This window comes from Zootoca vivipara, chromosome 7, assembly GCF_963506605.1.
Source record: "Zootoca vivipara chromosome 7, rZooViv1.1, whole genome shotgun sequence".
Classification (NCBI taxonomy): domain Eukaryota; kingdom Metazoa; phylum Chordata; class Lepidosauria; order Squamata; family Lacertidae; genus Zootoca; species Zootoca vivipara.
In genome coordinates this window covers 65,931,115-65,947,879 of record NC_083282.1, presented here as the reverse complement: position 1 = coordinate 65,947,879, position 16,765 = coordinate 65,931,115, and the positions used below count along the sequence as shown (strand labels likewise).

The following is a 16,765-nucleotide window of genomic DNA, read 5'->3' as shown; positions in this document are numbered from 1 at the left end:
TTCAAAAAGCTTAGGTACTTTATGGTGGGGTGGACTTTACTGAGTAGCTAGGGGGAGAATATAAACAGCAGGGGTGTGAATCACTGGAAACAGATCCTCACAGATTTCACTAAGACAGATTCTCAGACACATCCTTTTATCCTAAATCCCAGGTATTTATCACAAAAGGGAGTGCTGAGTTGCAGTCCTTTGTTACTGCTTTCTCTAGCAGTAGGCATGGGTTGTGGTGTGTATGTGAGAGAGCTATGCATGTTACACATGCACATCTGCCCCAGGGAAAGCATTTTGATCTTTCCCGTCAGAAATTTCCTTTGTAGGAAAAGCCATGCAACAATTGTGGGAGGTAATATGGTTTAAGGGATGTGAGTCAGTTCCATATCAGAGCATTAGTAAGCAGTCAACATAAAACCAGGAGAATCTGGGAGTTAGGAAGCTCAGAAAATCGGTGGAAAGCGTGATTAAAGTTAGAATTATGAAACCTATAGAACAAGCTTTGCTAAGGAAGAATCAGCATGGCTTCCCCCAAATGGAATTTCTGCTTCACTAATCTTTTAGAATTATTTGAGAGTGTCGGTAGAAGCATTTTAGTAGCAGACATTCTACACTTGGAGTTTGAAAAAGATTTAACACAGTCCTTCATGAATGACTTCCAAGTGAACATAACAGGGATAAGAGGATGGGTCCTTTTGTGGACTTGTAACTAACTGAAGAATAAGAACCCAGTGAAATCCAGTAAAAGGATAGTTTTCACAAAGAAGGGATATAAGCAATGATTTGCTATTGAAATTGGTACTATTTAATGTATTCATAAATGAACTGGAATTGGGAAAAGCAATGAGGTAGTAAAACAGTAACATGTGGACTGTAATTTAGAATCTGGGGGCCCTCCAGGTACTGTTGAACTCCAGTTCCCATCAGCTGTTATTCCGGATTGCTAAATGGAACCTCCATTTTGGGAGTAGTTTACCTCTTACTCATTGCTGGGGGAATAGAGGAGAGCTTGCATATAGACTTCATTGAGCCATCTGGCTAGACACTGTTGGAAGCAGGACACTGGACCTGATGGAGCTTCTGGGCCAACCCAGTAGGGCCCTTATGTTCACACATGCCTTTGATAGATTGAGATAATTTATTCTCAGGCACAACCCCTCTGATCCATCTAATTATAGACCAATTAGTCTTCTGAACACGATCTGCAAATTATATACAAAACATCTGGGCCTAAAATTGTGTGAATGGTTGGACCACAATGACTTATTAGAGATTGAACAAGCCGGCTTTACACCTGGCTGCGCTACTATTGATCATTGTCTAGTGCTTGACTATTTCATCTACAAATATGTGAAACACTGGGGAAAGTCACTGTATGCGGTCTTTGTGGATCAAAAGGCAGCATTTGATTCCGTGTCTAGGGGAAGGCTTTGGGCTAAACTGGCCGATATGGGCATCAACAGAAGGCTATTTCTTCTGTCAGGGGCGTAGCAGGGCGCCGCGACACCCGAGGCAACAAATTGCCATACACCCGGGGCGCGGCGTCGCTACGTAATGACGCATGCCAAGCGCATGCGGAACACCGTGGAGTCGCCACACGCCAGCAGCACCCCGATCGGACTGCGCACGCGCTAGATCTGGCACTTGCGCAGTCTGATCGGGGTGCTGCTGGCTTGCGGCAGCTCCACTGTGTTCTACACGCACTTGGCAGCTGTTATGGGATGCCACGCGAGAGCGGCACCCCGTAAGGGCCGCCGAGTGTGTGCGGAACACCCTGGAGCCACCGCACGCCAGCGGCACCCCGAACGGACTGCACATTTGCGGGTGGAGGCGAGGGGCGGGCCAGGGAAGCCGAGTGCCTGTCACCCCCCCAGGGCGTCGCTCGGGGCAGACCGCCCCCCGCCCCCGCTTGCTCCGCCCCTGACTTCTGTTAATTAAATTACATGAAAATAATACCCTTCAGATAAGACTTGCACAGGATGGCAGACTTTCCAATGGAATTCCAGTTCAAAAAGGGGTCAGACAAGGATGTTTACTGGCTCCATTTTTATTTAACATCTATGTTAATTCCTTAATCACATGTTTGCATGTAATTGATACTCACCCACCTGTGTTTTCTAGTGGCAGAAAAGTTCCAATTTTAATGTACGCAGATGACGCTGTACTTCTTTCTCAAACCAAAGTTGGCTTGAAACGAGCATCAGAGAAATTCAGTGATCAATGTAACACTGAACTGCTAACAATTAACTTTGCTAAAACTAAAATTGTCTGCTTTGGCCGCTCCTTTAGGAAACATAATTGGAATATGAAGGGAAATGCCATAGATAAAACTAAGAACTTCCAATACTTAGGCATCACCTTCTCTTACAACGCCAAATTCTCAGCACATTTGACCGCATCAGCCACCTTAGCAGAAAGAAGTGCTAACGCCATTCATAGACTATTTAGAAGGAAAGGTGCTGGTTTCCTTCCTATGGCCCTAAAACTCTTTCAGGCAAAATCTCTGGTCCAACTTCTATATGGTTCACATATTGGACTCTCTGCCAATCTTAAGATTCTCGAAACAGTCCAATCAAAATTTCTTAGATACCTAATCGGCACCCCTAAGAGCACATCTAATGTAATATTAAGGCAAGAGGCAGGACTGCCCAGAGTTGAATTAAAGTTTGGGAACAAGCAATATCCCTCTGGCTGAAAATTCATTATAACCCAAAGGGAATGTTACCTCATTTTCTGGCCGCAGCCCCTTATCCACCTTGGCTTACGCAAATTACTAACAAGATCAAACAAATTGGCCTAAACCCAGAAGACCTCTTTAATGGAACTTTGAATAAGGCAAAAACAATTATTACTCAGAGGGTTTTCGATATTGAACTGCAAAAAGAAGATGCCTTACTCCCTGAGAACTACAGGTATCTAAAATCTTGGCCTAATTTGGCACTTGGCAGCTGCCCCATATCTATCCAATATTACTTTTTGCACCTTAGCTATTAAAAAACCTAAATCTCTTTTATTGAATAACATATTATAACAATTTGTCCTGCCCTCCGATGATGATATTGCTGATCTTTTGTTTGGAGTTGTGTCGTTTTGTATTGCTGGCTCTTGCTGTAGTAAAATTGACTGACTGAAAATTTACTGACTATTCTCAGGCACCTCTGAAGAAACTCCCAATTGATAAACTCATGCCGAAGGAGGAAGAATTTGAGGAGGAAAAGCCTGAGAAAGAAGAGCTGGATTGGTGGTCTAAGTACTATGAATCATTAAAGGAATTAAACAACCAGGTAATGGGATTTCAACTACTGAATTGTATTTGCAATAGAATGTAACCTGCCGCCGTCCATATGCTTTGGACTACAGCTCCCTTCATCCCTGACCATTGGTCATGCTGGCTGCGGCTGATAGGAGCTGTAGTCCAAAAAATTTGAACGGCAGCAGATGGGGGGGGGCGCTCAGGTGTGAAGCAAATGACTGCAGTGGAGAACTACATAGGAGAGGTAGGAGGAAGCAGGAAAAACCATTTCCCATCAGGATACTGCAATTCCCTCATGGGATTTGGAGAAGGAGAAGAAAGAAGAATGGGAAGGGAGTAAAAAAGGTCCTTTAGTAAACTTAGTAAGAGGATGGGTTCTTTTATGGATTGAGAACTACTTAAAAAGGGAAGGCAATTAAATGATTTTAAAAAACCCAGTTTATTTCAAATACTAAGGCACTTTTTTGGTTAAAAAATGAGGTACCAGTAATCATATCTTGATAGAAATGCTGTGTTTGCCAGCCAGCGCAAAACGGATGCTATGGGCAGGTGCAAAAGAGGTGGCAGTATTCTGTATCATCACAAAAAGAGTCCTGCCTTATTGTATTCTGTTTACAATTCAATATATGAGGTTAGGATGTGAAGTAAAGGGTGCTTTGTTTCTAGAACATCACACATTAATAAAACAGTTTAGGTTTCCCTAGCATACACAAATCCTTGCAGGATTCCCAGCAAGGCCACAACAAGAAACTGTGAAGCTTTGTGTTAGGGTGGAATGCTGATTTTGATGTTCTATTACAGGGATGTCCATCAGGCATAGCTGCCAAGTCTCCTGTATTCCCCGGGAAACCCCCGTTTTTCCAGCTGTCCCCAGCTGAAAAAACAGATTTTTTTTTGTTTTCCCCCGGTTTATTCTGGCGCGGCGGCCATTTTGGAACTGGGCGGAGCATGCTCAGAAGCGACTTTTGATGCTGCTCTGCCCAGTTCCAAAATGGCTGCAGCGCGACTTCTGGTCCAGTCCCTTATTTTTCAGAGAGGAATTTGGCAGGTATGCCATCAGGTCGACTTTGGGTGTTCCTCCCCCCCAAAAAAAGCTCAAGAACTTGGGTGAGGGCTCCCCCCAAAAAGCTTAACAACTTTGGTCAATCCAATGGGTAGATCACTGCCAGTGTTTTTATAGTGGGAGTAGATCACAGTCTCTTGGGAGTTGGACATCCCTGTTCTAGTACAAAGCAGGATTCTTTAAAGACTGAATTGGAATGCAGGGTGGGTGGGTGGGGGTTAGAATGGTGTCCAGAGTCCAGGAGAGGAGCACTGGTGGTGGGAGGGCTCCACTCTGATGGGGGGTCCCAGCTGTACCCTAATAAGCTAAAGCTACCCCTTCTGCATTTCTCCTGCCAATCATTAACAAATCAAAGTTGGTCATATCCATTAATTTCAATGAGTCTGCTCTGAGTAGGTCTAATACTGGAGACAACTCAAAATTTGTGTTATATAGCTTCTGTTTTCTGCAGCAAAATTTATGGGTTTCTGAATTTTTGGGGGTGGTATTATTGTGAAATTCATCTCACATTGTTAATAGATTTGCTCAGTTAGTAGTGACTGGTGGTTATTTGTCATAGTTTGAATAATGACTATCCTATTTTACAGTCCTTCAGTGATGAGGAAGAGGAAGAGGACCCAAATGATCCAGGTGAGATCTTCTTACTGTAGAAATTGTCAGGACCAGGAACTGAACTTCCCAGAATTTCTGGTGTTCAAATGACCTACCCATCCCAAAGTGGTGTTTTTATTATTGTTCTGCCTGTGCTTCCCCACCATGAGCTGTGAGAAGCACGGTTCCCTATGTTGATGTAATGTGAAAAAATAGGTGAAATTGCGCCTGGATTCTGTTCAGGGTTAGTGCATCAGCTGCAATGGGTGGTTAAAAATACCGTTGGGTTATTTGTATCCACCCAAGACCAAATGCCTAAAGCATTACTCATCGACTCTCCCTTTCTCTAAGGAATGTTTGTACATGCAGTGATTGGTATAAAGCCAAGGCTGGATTCAGCCATATTGACATGACTGCGCGGTATTTGCTGAATGCAAAGGTTACATGCTTTATGGTAAAGTACAGCATGGTGAGCTAGCATGGTAAAGCGCTAGAGAATCTCTCTGTAAACTTGGATCTTTACGAGGTTTATTTCTAAAACCAAAGAACTGTATTATAGTACAGTGGAACCTCGGTTTATGAACACCTCGGTTTATGAATTTTCAGTTTATGAACACCGTGGACCCATCTGGAACGGATTAATTCATTTTCCATTACTTTCAATGGGAAAGTTCGCTTCAGTTTATGAACAGACTTCCGGAACCAATTACACCCATGCTTCAGTTTATGAACACTTCAGTTTATGTACTCCACGGACCCATCTGGAACGGATTAATCCACTTTCCATTACTTCCAATGGGAAAGTTCGCTTCAGTTTATGAACACTTCAGTTTAAGTACCCCGCGGACCGTCTGGAACGGATTAATCCACTTTCCATTACTTTTAATGGGAAAGTTCGCTTCAGTTTATGAACGCTTCAGTTTATGAACAGACTTCCGGAACCAATTGTGTTCATAAACCGAGGTACCACTGTAGATTAGTTCATGATGTACCAGCATCTCTTAAAGTTAATGTAGGTAGTATGTTTATGCTTGTCTTGCACCATGAGACAAAACACACTTTATACTTTGAGCTGGACTTGTGTGGAAAAGGAGTTTTCTTAACCAGGAATTATGGAAAAGACTGACTACTGGAAAGCAGGAAGACTGAAGTTCAGCTGGAAGATTCTGCTGGAGTTGTGCATACTCTGCTGCTAACCCTGTTCAAAGTGTGGTGTAGTATCAACAACAGAGGGTGGGCTCAGTATAGCAGGTGATGGGTCTAACATCATTTTTCAGGAGAGAGACCAGTGGTGCTTTTTGTGAATATCAGTCTATTTGCAAATGTACAAAATGAACAGGAATTATAACTGGGCACAGAGTCAATTCACAGTAATAGTCTAGAACCTCTTAGTAACACTGGTTTTGGCTGGCAAACTGCTTCTTTCAGATTTCATAGGATTGGTTCACACGCAGCCATCTTAATGGAGCACTATGCTTGCAGAAACCTCCCAGTGCCTACCTACAGTGTGCCCTGGTTCTGTCAGCTGCGACAGGTGTCTGCAGAGGGACCACTTCCAGCCTTTCTTTGCCCTCTGCTCACACTGAATTCTCAATTGCAAGCATGAATGCCTGACGCTAGAAAGAATAAAGGAGAAGAATGGGGTGGAGAGCGACATTCTGGTCATTGACTTTGTTGGAAATTCTTCAAAGCTGCAGGGGGTGAATGGAAAATCTGTGTGATATTTGACTGTATGAGTTGAGCAAATTATCCCATTAATTTCCCAATGTCTTATTTAGATGTTGCTTCTCTTGAAGTGGAAGGGGACCCTGGCCCGATAGTGGAAGTTGAGCCAGTTCGTCCCAAAAGGAAACTTATAGCTACATTAAAGGTAGGTCTTTCAGAGACAGAATCCTGTCCTAAGTTATCAAGGGTAAGTCCTATTAAGGATAAGTAAGGGAAGGGCCATGGCTCATTGGCAGAACACATGGGTTGCATGCAAAAGGCACCAGATTCAATCCCTAGTGTTTCCAGGTAGAGCTGGAAAAGATCCCCACCTGAAACCCTCAAGAGCTGCTGCCAATCAGTGTCAGCAATACTGAGCTAACTTCCAAACAGTCTGACTAGATACAAGGCGCTGCCTATGTTCCTATTGGTTTCTGTGAGACATGGGCTGGTGTATTTCAGCCCCCTCCCCCAATTTGTATATTATGCACATCAATTTGTGCATTTCCTGCTAGTTGATTTGTGTCTGCTCCTGACATTTACCACAGAAAAAAATCGGGAAGGAGTAGTGGAAATAATTGTTTACTTCACTATTTACTCAGGCCAGGAAAGAGTGGCCTTTCTTATTTATGTGTGTATTGATGTTTGTTTATAAAAGTATTTATATAGCACCATCTCATAAAATTTTTGACTAAGGCACCAATGTCCATAATGTTCTATTTTGTCAGCCTTTGAGGTTGAGATCACAGTGAAGAGTGATAAGGGGAGATGTGGCTGACTACTCTTTTTTAGCTCTTCAAAACCAACAAAGAGCATCTTGCAACATCTGAAAGACTACACATTTGTTATGTCACAAGTTTTAATGGAATTCATGGATCCACTTTAAAAATGCTTGAGAGACCTGTAGGAACCTGTAGCACCTGTAGCGACATGACATAACCTATTCACTTGATCAGTGATAGAACTGAAAACAGATCACTAAAGGGGAGAGGCCTCTGGTTGCACTAACTTTTCTCTGTACTACTGGTTTGCATTATCAGCTGTTATGGCAAGAAAGCTCTAAAATTAACACATCTCTCATTTCAGATCTACAGTTCGGAGCTGGAAAACGAGTTTGACAATTTTGAGGACTGGCTACATATTTTTCCACTTCATCGTGGGAAAGCCAATGAGGATGAAGATGGAAATGAAGAGGATAATTTAGTGGGAAAATACAAGGTAACTGGTATTAAACTAACCCTGTGCACTAGTGCAATGGTAGATCTAGCCTGCTCTATAAGATGAAGGCTAATACTTTGCTCAGAATGCAGTAATAAACCTCCTTGTGTCTATTCCTTATGGAGTTATAGCTTTACTTTTACTGTGCTCTTCCTTCTCCTGTCTCTCCTGTGATTTATGTGCAATAAATTTATGTTTCGATATATGTGTCACCAGAGGTATGGTAGAGCTGTGATACTGCAGGACTCAACATGTTGCAGTCTCCTAGGAAACAAGAAGAAAAATCTTCTGACAGGTGTAGGGCTATTCAAAATATCATTCTACTAGAAAGAGTGACATAGATTGCCTTTTGTTTAATCCTTCTTTTGCAGGGCTCATTCTATGTCTATCGGGCTGAAGAGGCAGGTGCAGAGCACAAGATCTCCCAGGGCATCCCCAGAAACAGACCCGTTAAGGTCCTTGTCCGAATTTATATTGTAAAAGTAAGTATTTGTATTGAATGGCATGAGTTTTGAAACCTGTGCTACAATTACCAGATAATGAATTCATAACAATCCTACAATCTGCAAAGTCCTCTGGGATTCTGTTGTCACTGTTTGTATCTCCTTTGAGCTATGGCAAGGATGATCTCCCAAGATGAATAGTAGCTCTGTGATTTAAATTCTTCATTCAATTCAAGCTCCTCCTAATAATTGTGCTTTCATTAATTTGAGGATGAGATGCCACAGAAGGAGCCCCTTGAATTCCCAGACTCTGCCTTTAGATTGGGGAGACTTGGGACTGCTAGCGCCATCGATTCCATTCCAAGATGCAAACAGCATTCTAAAATGTTATGTATTTTGCAGAGAGCCTCCAGACTGTCAGTGTTTTGCAGGAGGCATTCAGGTGCATACGAAAATGCTAGGTTTGCCATGCACAGTTAAAGTAGATTAAATTGCTCTATCATCCCAATGCATCAAATTTGCCTCTCCATTTTAAGCAGCCTTTTTGCAGTTTGGAAAGTGACAGTGAAATGCATTGAAAAGTGAGGGGTAGATGAATAATTAACGGGAGGACATGTAAATGCCCCACAAGCAAATCAGAATGAACTCAGGCTGACTGCTCATTGTCATATAACTGTCCTATATAGAAATCAGAATGAATGCTGCATAACCTTTGTGCAAAATAATCAGGATGAATGCTAAATAAACAAGAGCCTGCAATATATTCTTTTATCTCAGCACATCATAAAAACATAGCAGTTCTTTTCCACTTTAGAACAGTACTGCTTCATTGAAGTTCCTTTTGAGGGAAAGTGGGGTTGTCTCACTCTCAGGGGTTGTCTCACTCTTTCAGGGCATCCTGGTTTTTACTTTTTGAAGTATGGCAACCCTAGGTTTCCTCCCCACTCCATTCAGGTTCAATTGGCTAGTGACCATAGTTCTGCCTGTAACATGTGCCCTAGCTTCGGCAAGCAAGCCTTCTGAAGTTACAGGCACTTTGATCGTGGTTCTGCTCCTGCTTGGGACATATTGGTCTGGCTGGCAGGAAATAATTTTTGGGGGAAGGAGGAAAGCGACTAACTTCTAGGTAGCTCTGCCTCCCGAGGCTGGAAATGATGATCTTCAAGTTCCTTGTAACTCTATGATTTTATAACTGTTGATGTTTTGATCATGTAACACAGGTCAGTGATCTTTTGCAATAGTAGTTTTTCGTTACCGATTCAACCTGAAGCCTCATGAAAGTGTTACCAGACAAATATATGTAATGTTATATGGTCTTGTGCAGGCAATGTTATAGTTCCACGTGTTATGTTTTTAGGCAACTAATCTGAGTCCAGCAGACCCCAATGGCAAGGCAGATCCCTACCTTGTGGTTAAAATTGGGCAGCAACAGAAGGACACCAAAGAGCGGTACATCCCAAAGCAGCTGCATCCAGTCTTTGGAGAGTAAGAACGCAGCTTTACTTTGCATCTGAGTTGTATCCTCTCCACATTGCTTATAGCACTAGGTGAACCTAGGCAACTGCAAAGGGTAGCTTGTGTTGGTCCCATTGTTGGAGATACAAAAGGGAGGGAGTCGTATTCTCAGCACCACCTAGGTGTGCATGCATCTCTAACAAGATGGCGGTGCAGCAAAGAAGGAAACAGGACTTTCTATAGGAAGATGAGGAAGGGTATAGCAGTTATCGAAAGTTAGCGGAAATGAGGGGTGAACAAACAAGAGCATCGTTGGGTTCTGCCAATGACTTGGCCACATGAGATGGGGGAGGGAAATTGGCAAGTTCAGGGTCATCAAGGTGAAGGGTCTGTTAAAGGGGGCTTGTGCCAGTTGGATGTCATGGATGGATGTGTGTGACTTTACCCAGATATAATACATAGATTTTAAAATGGTGCAGGTTCCATTACAACAAGAATTAAACTGGTGGTGGTTGTACAGAGCCTACTTCCATAGGTTGTTTCCCATCCTCTAGTTGCCCATATATATTCTCATCCTGTCTGCCTCTTTCTTCTTCAGGGTGCTGGAGCTGAGCATATCCTTTCCCATAGAATCAGAACTCACCATATCGATATTTGACCATGATTTGGTCGGATCAGATGACTTAATTGGGGAAACAAAGATCGACTTGGAGAACCGATTCTACAGCAATCACAGAGCCAACTGTGGGGTTGCCTCGCAATATGACACGTATGTAATATACTGTAGAAGGAGTTGGCAAGGCAACCACAAACCCTTATTGTCATTTTGTTAGTAATTTTAAAATCATGATTTTGCAGAAAGTATTGTGGCTGGTAGCAACTCTGTAGCCTTCCCAAGGAAGCCTGTTTCTATACTGGTGGGTAGGGGTTGGACTCCCAGTGCTCCCTGCTCTATAGAAACGTCTCCTGGAATGCTAGCACTAAGATGAAATAAACTAGCTTCACATCCAGTTCTATACCCATTAGGAGGTAATGGCTATGGCCTCACATGACACTAAGCCATTATTTGATGTAACTGTTCAGCAAACCACAGGTCATCTTACAGATGAACTGACAGGCCACAGCTTATTTCTCCAAAGCTTAGTTTGTTCTCCATCTGTTCTTGCCTTGTAGCTTAGATGAGCACCAAATGAAACAAGGTTAAACAAGGTAGTTGTGTTCAGCCATAATGCCATGCTAAAGTTTAAAAAAGCCATGATGAGTTAAGCCAATAACAAACCATGGTTTCACACTGTGCTTTGTTTTCAGAAAACAAACCATGGTTAGTCTGCTAGGTCCAGATGTTCAAACAAACCATACTTTGATTTAACAAACCATGGTGGAGTATTATGTGCAGACCAGGCCAATAAGTTTGATCCTGTTCCTTCCTTACAGAGAGGGATACAACATGTGGCGTGATGCTTTCAAACCCACACATATCTTGGACAGTTTGTGTAAGAAGAATTCACTCCCCTCAGCTGAGTACAGGCGGGAGGAAGTCAAAGTAAACAACAAGATTTTTAAGATCCCTCCTGAAGCTTTTCCTGAAGGTACTGGTTTATGCTTTAAAAAAATAAAATGCATTTTTTTACCCAACTTTTCTGCCAAGTTGCTCAAGGTGGTGTACATTGTTCTCATGCTCCCTATTTCATTTTCACAACAACACTATGAGGCAGGTTAAGCTGAGAGGCAGTGACTAGCCCAAGGTCATCCAGTGAACATCCCAGCTGAGTGGGAATTTGAATATGGGTCTACCCAGTTCTAGCCCGACACTCTAACCACTACAACACACTTGTTCAGTGTTTCAAAGGAGAACATAAAGCCAAAGCTGCTAAAGTGAGCAGTGGTGATATCCCTTTGAGATTCCTATATAATTTATTTATAATAATGATAATAATTTATAATTTGTACCCCACCCATCTGAATGGGCTGCCCCAGCCACTCTGGGCAGTTTCCAGCATATATAAAAACATAGTAAAACATTGAACCTTAAAAAGCTTCTCTATGAAGGACTGCCTTCAGATGCCTCCTAAAGGGTATATAATTCCTAGGCTTTGCCATGGCATTCTTTGTTGGTTGATACTGATAAACAGGACTGATTCTGTCTGGTTCCTTTTCTTAGGAGCTTCTGGCTTATTATTATTATTATTATTATTATTATTATTATTATTATAGAAGCCTTTGTAAAAGACAAGAAAGAAAACGAAGATGAAACCTGGTCCGCTTATGATGAGCACAAGGCTTTGTATGTTCTTCAACACTGGGATGAAATGCCAGAATATGGATATAAATTAGTACCAGAACATGTAGAAGTTCGGTCCCTTTACAATCCAGACAGCCCGGGTCTCCTACAGGTGAGATGAGACTGTTGGTTTACTCATAATACAGCTTCTGTACATTGGTGATATAGGATCATGTGCAAGGAATATTACACTAGCACAACTGCAGCAGGGAAACACACCCCTGTTATATCCATTGTAGGGAAGGGAAGGCCGTTATACATAGCAGATATAGACAGAAAGGCAGCACTTGAGAGCAAAAATGTATACCTTCTTCCACAATCATAAAAGTCTTTAGGCCAGCCATTACCAATGTAGGGCCCTCTAGGTGGTTTGAATTGTAAGTCCCATCAGCCCCAGCCAGCAGAGGACACTAGGTTGGCAAAGACTGGCTTAGCTTCTTCCCTTTCCATTGAAGCCTTGGGAAATCATACCTGTGTCAACGTAGACGTTTGTAAAACCTTATGCAGAGATTTTGGAATGTAGGAGTGAGAGTTGCACTAATCCCAGACCACTTCGAAACCAAAAAGAAAATTAGCTCCTAAACATTGAAATTGAATAAAAAATCATTCCCCTGATGATTTAGCTCCTAAACATTGAAATTGTTTAGCTCCTAAACATTGAAATTGAATAAAAATCATTCCCCAGAAAAGTACCTCAGAGATCGAGGGGGGTCTTAGTGGTCATCTAGTCCAACCCCCTGTAATGCAATAATATGCGGCTCTTCCATATGGGGATTGAACCTACAAGTTTCATAAAGAAGATTCCCAATCCTACCTAGAGATGCCAGGGACCTTCTGCATGCAAAGCAGGCTATCTTCACTGTGGTACAGCTCTAGGATTAGGTTAAGTAATTAGGCCAAAGGTCATTTACTAATCTCGACAATTTACTGGAGATTTGAAGAATATAATTTATTATTGATAGAATTTTATTTATTGATTTTCTATATTAAATATTTATTATTATTATTATTTTATTATTATTATTATCACCACCATCATCATTCTTACTACTACTACTATTACTACTACTGATTATTATAGAGCATTATTTACTCTTTATGCAAGGCGAGCATAAACTAGCAGCTATGAGAGTAAAATAATCAAGCAACAATAACAAAAGCAAAACAATGTAACTAGGATTAGAGTGATTTAGCTGCTGGCTAGAAAGGGACTTAGAGCAGCGTTTCTCAACCGCTGTTCCGCGGCACACTAGTGTGCCGCGAGACGCTGGCTGGTGTGCCGCGACGTGCGGCGACGAGAAGGGCGATTTGCATTGTCACGTGCCTGGTGGCCGCCAATAAACAGCGCTGACCCGCCGGAAAGCAATATTTCTCCTCCTCTTTCCCAAAGCTCAGTGCAAATGAGCCTGGCGGCCGCCAATACACAACGCTAACCCGCCAGAAAGCAATATTTGGCAAGTGTTTCTTACAGTCATAATTATAATATAGGGCGGCACAGAGTTAAAATTTTTAACTTTTTTAATGGTGGTGTGCCTCGTGATTTTTTTAACGGAACAAGTGTGCCGTGGCCCAAAAAAAGGTTGAGAAACACTGACTTAGAGGGAACCTTTACGATGCAAAAACCAACAGAGGTCACCCAGCAATCCTTCCCTGTCCCAGGGAATGGTCCACACTGAGGATGAACACTGCAACTCCGCACTCCGCTGCCGGCTGGGTTTTTTTTTGCTGCGCAGGAGCTCCCCCCCCCCTTTTTTTGCTTCTCTGGGGAGGGGCAGCTGCCCCCTCCTGCCCCATGCTGGGTACGCCCATGGTTAGCACCATTCTGGACATTTCGCCCTCCCTTCATTAGATAGATTCAGCTGCTATTGAATCTCAGAAACAAACACCTTGTTTTCTCCTAGGGTGCTCTCCACATGTGGATCGATATGTTTCCAAACGATGTCCCTGCACCACCTCCTGTCAACATCAAACCACGACTCCCAATCAGGTAAAGGCCCTCTGTGAACTGGAATAGAGCCGATTCCTAAACTATTTGTTGCTTAGCCTTTTATAGAATGTTTTCTTACATTGTGTGCCCCCTGGTAGGAACTACTGCAGAAAAACATCTGCAACAGGCACCTGACCTGCTAGTGCCTGTCCCAATAATGTATAGGAATTTCTGTGCGTATGGCTACCACTATGCAAATGGTATCCCCTTAAAGAGGAAGTCTTGTCTCTTCTGTTTTAATATGCTGGTAAAATGCAAATGGAGCATGTTTAAATGCAGAGTCCTTCGGAAGATGTTTTGAAGCTCCAGCGATCAGCTGATTGTTGGGGCTTCAAAGCACAGTGTGAGGTTCTCAACAAGCACCAACTATTGATTAAAGAGTCAGTTGAAGCTCCAACTACTATTATTTTGCATTTCCACCAAGGATTTGCACCACCACCAACACAAAGTCAGCCGAGAAGGCCTTTGTTTGGGCAGGTGGCCTGATGCCCTTTGGATGGCAGTGGGTGTTACAGCTAGTGCAGCAAAAAGGGAGGGACAGCTTGGACTCAAAATGGAGTATTTCTGCATGCAGAAGGGGAAATTACCTGACTTTGAAAGCATTTCCCCTGCTGCAGAGACTTCACACTTATATCCAGTGACCAGCTGATTGGAAGTTACAGGGAGCCTCTCTGAAGACACAATCCCAGCTCATTGGCACTAAACCTGCTTCTTCAAAAAAAGGTTACAGCAACCATCAACTGACTGATGGTCACGGAAGCCTCCTTTGAGCTTTATAGGTGTCATTACAAGTTGGCCCACAGGGGGTAGAAGAGAGAAGGATCTGGCCCGCCTTCCTGATACAGTTCCCTACCCCTGGTCTAAGAAAATTACTCAGTTGCACCCTGTCTGCCCTTTGATCATTTGGCATGCTTCTGTTGTGGTTCACATACTGGGTAGTCTGGCCCCTCGTATTGGTAAGGGGTACTCTTAGTTCTTTGTGGAAAGTTTTGTCCAGAATTTACAGATGCAGAAAATAAGTTTTAAACAGAACTTTGCATTTTCTTATTCTTTCTAGCTATGAGCTGCGTGTCATTATCTGGAACACGGACGATGTGGTCCTTGATGACGTCAATCCGATAACAGGAGAAATCTCCAGTGACATCTATGTAAAAAGGTGCCTTCACCAATAGATTCAGATAGACTGAAATGGAAGGAAAAGCTTTCAGTGGAAGATAGTGTAGCTTATCATTTCTTTAGAAACATGAGGATTTCCCTGATGGAATGGGCAGCCAACTGTTCTGGTTTCAATATGGTGGGTTGCTAGTTTAGCAGGGGTCAAAACGTTTGATTAATAAGTAATATCGGTTGTATCCAATGTAGTGCTAAGTAACTGTCCCATTTTCACCTGCACAATGGGACTCCCCCCCTTTCTCCCACACGTACCCCCTAAATTATGGGTTTCATGCCTTTTGTGAGGTGGGGCCAGGAACTGATGCTGAAGTATTGCTAGATTCTAATAAAGGTTCTTCTGCAGTTGGATCAAAGGACTGGAGAAGGACAAGCAAGAGACAGATGTTCACTTTAACTCTTTGACTGGGGAAGGCAACTTCAACTGGAGATTTGTGTTTCGCTTTGACTACCTCCCAACAGAAAAAGAGATAACTTACAAAAAGAAGGATTCAATCTTCTCTCTGGAGGAATCGGAATTTCGAGAGCCAGCTGTCCTGGTCCTTCAGGTCTGGGATTATGATAGGATTTCAGCAAATGACTTTCTAGGTATTTTAATACTCAATGTGCCTTTTAAAGGTTTGGGCATATAAAAATCTTCTTCTTCTTCTTCTTCTTCTTCTTCTTCTTCTTCTTCTTCTTCTTCTTCTTCTTCTTCTTCTTCTTCTTCTTCTTCTTCTTCTTTTTCTTCTTCTTCTTCTTCTTCTTCTTCTTCTTCTTCTTCTTCTTCTTCTTCTTCTTCTTCTTCTTCTTCTTCTTCTTCTTCTTCTTCTTCTTCTTCTTCTTCTTCTTTTCCAGAACGGTGTGCAACAAATATATTGCAAGGAAGTTAAAAACTGGCCCTACAAAGCTTCTGAAACTCTCCTTTTCTTTCTACTCCTCCTTCCCTGACTCCATAAAATTCATTCAGTAAGAGGCTTTTTTAGCAGTGCAATTTCCTAAAAACGGCTAATCTGAACTGATGAGGATTCCAGGGATAGGAAAAGGAGAGTGTGTGTGCTTGGCAAGCACATCTTTCTATAGTCCATCTGTTTTTCACCTTCATATACAAATAATTTATATTCAGTAAAAGTAATCTAGCCCATTTGTGTCTAAATTCTCAGTACAGCTATTAAAAGCTTGTCTTCTGCAAGCAAACAAATGGTAAAACACCACTCATTCATGACTCTGTATTGTATTGTATTGTTTTGATTTGGTTTCGGTTCCTATTGATTAAATTGCATGGAATTGAATCAAAACAATATGGGATAACGGATGAAATTGTGTAAATATACTGGGGCAACAACAAGCTCTAAAAAGGGAAAACTAATAGGCAGCACCATCTAGTGGTTAACCAAGGTACTGCAGGTTTTTGAACTTCATTCTGATTTTGTTGGGGTGAAGTTGCAAATTCTGAACATGGTTTGCTGCCCAGGTATCAGTTACTTTGAATGCATGAAATTCGGACAGCAACAAAGAGATCTCAGCTGTATTTCCTGCTATGCCGTCCTTTTGCATATTTCCTCTTTCTACATCCCACTGTTTTCTCATGTAATATATGTAATATGTGGATTTACAACATCCTAGTGGT

The 16,765-nt window shown here is 42.3% G+C and overlaps 1 protein-coding gene across 1 annotated transcript in view; it reads left to right on the top strand.

The window, feature by feature from the left end:
- LOC118089180 (fer-1-like protein 4) overlaps positions 1-16,765 on the top strand; it is a 61,629-nt gene that overhangs the window by 39,854 nt on the left and 5,010 nt on the right. Inside the window, exons 32-43 of the mRNA XM_035123607.2 lie at positions 3,144-3,275; positions 4,895-4,937; positions 6,677-6,768; positions 7,689-7,820; positions 8,192-8,302; positions 9,621-9,748; positions 10,317-10,487; positions 11,153-11,307; positions 11,933-12,111; positions 13,901-13,986; positions 15,044-15,142; positions 15,503-15,744. Coding sequence (XP_034979498.2) covers positions 3,144-3,275; positions 4,895-4,937; positions 6,677-6,768; positions 7,689-7,820; positions 8,192-8,302; positions 9,621-9,748; positions 10,317-10,487; positions 11,153-11,307; positions 11,933-12,111; positions 13,901-13,986; positions 15,044-15,142; positions 15,503-15,744 — 1,570 coding nt within the window. The remainder of the gene's footprint in view (positions 1-3,143; positions 3,276-4,894; positions 4,938-6,676; positions 6,769-7,688; positions 7,821-8,191; positions 8,303-9,620; positions 9,749-10,316; positions 10,488-11,152; positions 11,308-11,932; positions 12,112-13,900; positions 13,987-15,043; positions 15,143-15,502; positions 15,745-16,765) is intronic.